Raw genomic sequence first — 6,379 nt, 5'->3', positions numbered from 1 at the left:
TGAAGAGGTAATAATAACTGTCTCAAGCTTTGGGGTGTTGATCGAATATCTACGTTTTGATTATCGTTCTGAATCCAATTCATAGTCTTTTTTTCAGTTTTTTGTTCAAAATGTTATTTATTTTTTTTATTATTTATGAAACTTACCCACATTCAAGCTAGAATAAAATGTTTTTGTTTACAAGCAGATACCCTGTTCTTTCTTTTGGTTTTGTATGTTCAGATATTTATATAACAAAATATATACAAACCTAAATAGGGACATAGTAGTATACTTAAAGTATGATGTAAAGTTCACTTAAAGAAAACTTACGAGTATACTTGCAGTATAAAACTACTAAACTAGTAGTTTACTAAGACTATACTTCAAAGTGTACTAAAAATGCTACTACAAGTATTTAATTAGAAAACTATCAGTATTCATATAAGTTCACTTTTAGTATAGTTGCAGTACAAGCTAAAAATATTGTTGTAAACTAGTTGTGTACTTAAAGTTTACTACTGTTATACTTAAAGTATACTTAAAAGTATACTTTTATATACTAGAAAGTGGGCCAATTTAGTCCCAAGGAGTATTGAAATAGTACACTTACAAGTATACTACTAGTACACTGATATTTGTATTCTTGCTACATAAAGTATACTTAAAAATATACTTGAACTTTACTTAAGTATACTTAATAAAATAAACTCGAAGTATACTACTTTTTGGTAAGGGAGAAGCTGGTTGACCAAGTTAGTCTTACTAGTTAAGCTAGTTAGGACCCCCATGGTAATAGATTGATTCTATTTTGTAATTAATGTTTATGAGATGATAAGAGATCAAAACAGCAAAACTTTACTGGTCAAACTAATCAGTCTGAATGAAATTGGTGGACCAAACTAGTCTTGTTGATTAAGCTAGTTATGAATCTGTTGATTGTGGATAGGATTCCATGTTCGAATTAATGGTGATTAGATGTTATGTGGTCTAAATAGCAAAACATTACTAGTGAAACTAGTCGGTCTACATGATGCTGGTTGACCAAGTTAGTCTTGCTGGTCAAGTTGGTTAAGAATTCCATGCTAATGAATATGATGTCATGTTCTAATTAATGGTGATGAGATGCTAAGTGGCCTAATTGACAAAACTTTACTGGTGAAACTGGTCGGCCTGCATGACAAAGTTAATCTTGCTAATTAAGACTCCCATGGTAACAGGTTGGTTCTATTTTGTAATTAATGTTGATCAGATGATAAGAGGTTTAAACAGCAAAACCTTACTGATAAAGCCAGCTGACCAAGTTAGTCTTTCAGGTTAAGTTAGTTAAGACCCACATGCTGATAGATAGCATCTCAGGACCATGAATAAGACAATGAAATTCTAAATAGTTAAAATGGCAAAACTGTATTGTTAAAGTCGGACTGTGTGACACTGACTGATGAGGTAAATCTGCTGGTTAAGCTAGTTAATAAATCTGGTGGGGACAACAGTTCACAAGCATTTAAAGCACAACATACTTGTATTTTGGTGATCACCATGCAGTGCTGGTGTACTGGTGTCCCCACCAGGTTGCTTAACCTACTTAACCAGCTAGAGTGTTTTGGTGGTAACCAAAAAGCTTCATGCAAGCCAAGATCCAGGTCACAAAGTTTTTGCTGGGTATGCAGAAGTGTAAATGTCAACTCAATTGCCATTTTAGTATAAAGTATCAATTCTGTTAAAAGCAGTGCCAATACAACCAAATCACACTGGTTAACTGGAGTCCTGATTTTTAGATTACTTTGTATGTTTTACAAAAGTGTACAGAAAATTGCAAAAAATAATAAATAATTGAATACCCTTTTCTATTTATTTAGCAAACAAAACTAACCAAAAGGCTCTAGTGTTGGGTAATTTTTAGCACAACATCTAGTAACTAACAACTTCACTCTCAAAAGAGAAATATCAATCAATGTTACTGTATTACAATATGTATTATATACAGTATGATGACCTCGTCTACAAAACCTAAACAATCAGACTTTAATGTGGCATTAATCTGTAGCCAACAATATGCAACATCTATCCATTTAACTTGTATTCACAAATTCGAAAAAGAAATATGAATTGATGTGTTGTGCTCTGTTTGGTTTCCACTGCGCTGTTTCAACTCTGTCTAGTAGCAATAAAACAGCAGGTGCTTCTCAGACGCTTAGTGCAAAACTATTCCCATCATGATAGGCACTCGAATTAACATCTATTTAAGAAACCATAAACCGGCAGCGCTTTATGTTTTAGACACATTTTAATCACAGGGGCTCCCCGAGACGCCATCAGACGTGACCTTGTTTGACTCCACACTGACTGGACAGCTGGGGGAGCAGACGTGGCATGGAATTATTCAACCATTTTTAATGACTGAAACGTTAGTGACACAGCACCACCCTGCCATTATTATTCTTACGGATGGTGTGTCAATGAGTCTGTAATCAGCAAACAAAACAACAACCAAAAAAATAATAATAAATTGATTTAAAGGTTTTATTTATGTGGAAGACATCAAATGGACAAATCTAAAATCCCTGTGAATATAGCAGATGTCAGTTGAAAGGAAACATGAGTACCTTCAAACTAATTTAATCCTTTGTCCCTTTCTTATCTAAAAAAGAGCCTAATACATATTAGGCACAGAAACATCAAACATGAGGAGTGTGAAAAGAAAAAACTATATATAATAACTGGAGACACAAATGAACAGGCTGTAACTCTATTTCAGTTCTGATAGACAAGCAAGAGTCACAACAGATCAATTCATGTCAAACTCTAATTAAATTGAAACTATATATATTTCAGGATGTACAATATTTGACCTTTTTATTTGCACCAGATTTGCTTTGTTTGTGGAAATCTTTTATTAATTACACTACCTGTCTTTTTTCATGTTTTTGAAAGAAGTCTCTTATGCTCACCAAGCCTGTATTTATTTAATCAAAATGCAGTAAAAACAGTAATATTGTGAAATATTATTACCGTTTAAAAGGGCTGTTTTCTGTTAGAATATATTTTAGAATGTAGATATCTATTTCAAATAAATGCTATTCTTTTGAATTTTCTATTCATTAAAAAAAAATTTAAATCATGAAAAAACTGTATTCTACACAAAGGTTTTCACAAAAAATATTATGTAGCACAACTTAAACATGGATAATAATAAATGTTTCTTAAGCAGCAAATCAGCATATTAGAATGATGTTTAAAGGATCATGTGACACTGAACACTGTGACTGGAGTAATGCCTGAATGCTGAAAATTCAGTTTTGCCATCACAGGAATGAATTACAGTTTTTCAATTTTCAAATAGAAAACAGTTATATTAAACTACTAATATTTTTTTGCAATATTACGATTTTTACTGTATTTTTGATCAAATATGTGCTTCTTTCAAAATACGACAAAATGTTACTGACCCCAAACTTTTGAATGGTAGTGTATGTGGTGGTTGGTTAACATTATGTTAACTATGTGAAAACTATGACTATGTGAAAGAGCAAATTATTGATTAAAGAGTATAAAGACAAACATGAAAACATTTGCAATGAGGTTCAGTAAGTTAACGTTAAAAAATTATGCAATTGAATATGAACTAACAATCTGAATACTTCTACAGCATTTATTAATCTAGGCTAATGTAAATTTCTACATATACTGATGCATCTTTAACATATACAAACATTAATAACAATAAACAATAATATTTTCACGAATCGACATTAAACTAGATTACTAAGTGCTGTAAAATTGTTGTAGTTCATTACCAAATGCATTAAATAATGTTGACAAACTGAACCTTATAGTAAATTCTTCAATTTTTTTCTATGAAATAGCATGCACTGATAATTTACAATAAGACCAGGAATGTGAATTAAGCAAATGGGGTTAATTCTGATTTCAGGATGACTTTAAAATAAATAATATGTGAAATATATCCAGCACAATTCGAACACTATTCAAATTTGTACAATCCGAACAACTCGGGTTGACATCAGCAAGAAGTTTGTAGGACCATCAGCCCCCACTGATGAGAGAGAGGAGGGGTGGGCTGTTCGTCACTGACACCTGGTGCTCCAGATGACAGCCCTGTGGCCAGATGGATTACGTCGTACATAAAAACACAAAAACACATTCACATATACGTTCACATCATGCCCACGCTACATCCTTAAACATACCACCTCGATACGATTCTTGATCTTAACAAAAGCAGCATCTCTCAAACCACCATTCCATCTCAAAACTGAACTAATGAATGCAGGGACCTATAAAAGCGGCCATACCGGAGGGCGTTATGTCTCTGAGGAGTGTCCTAGTAGTGTCAGGGAGGCAGGATGTGGGAAGAGTGACGTGATGCCGCAGTGGGGGGCAGATTAGAACAAACCCCATGGTGCATGTCTGGCCGTATCTCCCTGCCCCGCTACTGTCAGTGCCACCTGTCACCCCAAAGCCTCATCTCCCAACCTAACCCTCAGCAGACACCGCCACCGTGTACAAAGTTCACCCAAATTAGAAGCAAGGAAGGTTATTACGCTTTCTGGCCACAAAACATTCTGTCTGTAACATTAGCGAACAAATGCAACTTAGTAAGTTCACAGAGTCTCAGTATCGTTTACCTCCAGTGCAGCAGACGGTTTCTTCTTGAGCTCCTCACACTTGCGGAACTTGCAGATCTGGTGGCCCGTCTTCCGGTTCCGGCAACTGCTGCACTGCTCGCAGTTAATCCTGCGCCGGCAAGGTGGGCACATCCCGCAGCGTTTCCTTTTCTTCTTCCCGGAGCTAATGGCGGAGGCCAGCTCACTTTGCACTGGGTACTCCGTCAAGCCGGCCATGTGCAGTGCGCTGTCGGCGAGGAAGACTCCGGCAGGCGTCATGATGAACAACCCCGGGTTGAAGGGGAAGCCGCCGCTGCCCACACTGTACGGGAAGTCTGTGTGACCCCCCACCGTGTCGGCCACCGGTGTGTGAGCGTGGGAAGGGGGGGCGGGGTTGGGGAGGGGACGGGGGCTGGCGAGGGAGGAGCCAGGCAGCGCTCGCAATCCGCTCAGTGCCCAGGTAAGGGTGGAGCCTCCCCTTAATGGGCAAAACGGCCGGCCAGTGGCAGGCAGACCCCGATGCCCTTGACTCTAGACTTCAGCCCTCATCCACATCTTTCCGCCGGCAACCTGTAAACTAAGACACAAAGACAGAAAGAGAGGGAGAGAAGGAAAGATGTTGAAAGCATTCTGATTCTTAAAAGAGACCTTGACAACAAAAAAACTGAGAACAGTGAGCGGCGATTTGGGCCTTTCTTTCGCATGGCTCCAACATTTTATTGAGTGCTGTACGATGCCCCTACTGTGCCTGGGAAATCAATATGTACATTTATCTTCAAACACTATGTAGACAGAGTAAAGCATGATGGGCAAATGAGATGTGCATGAAGAGTAGCACAGCCAGATGCTGTTACAAAAAGCACCTTGAATAATAAAAAAAATGGCAAAAAAATAAACCATGAAAACATTATTTCACAATTATTAATTTTCCACAGCAAATTGGTTTACTTTTCAGAAAAGCATGACTTTTTGTTTCTGTAAAAGATGAGACAGAGTTGCTTCACTCAAGGTAAAGCAGACAGTACAACATACTGTACAGTAAGCTTGACTGAAGGAACCAATTAACTTCTCTTTATCAAGATAGCGTGTGTATCATAGAGAATGAATAAAATCAATTTTAGTGTGAATAAATCAAAGTCCCAGGCAACTTCAGTCAACTTCTCAATGAAGTCAATCCCTCTTAAAAGTGTGATATTACCTGTGCAAGCATAAACCCAATCAATTGTCTGTTATTTCATTCATTTATTCACTGCAGTAACAGTGAGAGTACAGGAAGAATTCTCTTTGAAACAATGTACTACTCACTTTGAAGGGCAGAGCACATGAAGTAAGTACTCTGAAGGGTGCAGAGCATTACTCTCCCATATGTATACTTTTGCTACATATTTCACTGCCACTTTATTTTGAATCTGAATGTTATGATACCCTTGATAATCTATAATAACATATAGCTGCTGTGCTTGTTATAAAGATGTAAAGAGGTCATTCTACAAAACAGGTGCGATTTGTGTAAATGATGCATCAGCTATCTATTGTTGAATGACTTCAACAATGAACAGGGTATGCCATCTTTTACTATGTGCTAATATAGATATGTCTCTAAACAGAACATTTTTTGTGTGGTTTTTCTTTCCACTTCTTGTTGTTTTAGCAAATATCCACATTTTGATCAAACAAAATAGATGGAAATGAAAGCTATTTTGTTTTAATCTGCTCTCTGTATACAGTATTTAGATTTTAGTTTTAGAACCCACGTTATATGTCAGCCCTGT

General features: G+C 36.7%; 1 protein-coding gene across 1 annotated transcript; it reads right to left on the bottom strand.

Moving 5' to 3' along the window:
* Nucleotides 1-3,901: 3,901 nt before the first annotated feature.
* Nucleotides 3,902-4,973, bottom strand: LOC107693858 (CXXC-type zinc finger protein 5-like; the record flags this gene model as incomplete). Its single annotated transcript, XM_016493391.1, has 2 exons — nucleotides 3,902-4,098; nucleotides 4,629-4,973. Coding segments are annotated over 2 exons (417 nt in total), but the record flags the coding sequence as incomplete, so codon positions are not given.
* Nucleotides 4,974-6,379: the final 1,406 nt, after the last annotated feature.

Source organism: Sinocyclocheilus anshuiensis, unplaced genomic scaffold, assembly GCF_001515605.1.
Source record: "Sinocyclocheilus anshuiensis isolate Anshui unplaced genomic scaffold, SAMN03320099.WGS_v1.1 scaffold817, whole genome shotgun sequence".
Taxonomy (NCBI): domain Eukaryota; kingdom Metazoa; phylum Chordata; class Actinopteri; order Cypriniformes; family Cyprinidae; genus Sinocyclocheilus; species Sinocyclocheilus anshuiensis.
Note: the sequence above shows the minus strand (reverse complement) of the source record. Positions and strands in the feature narration are given on the sequence as shown.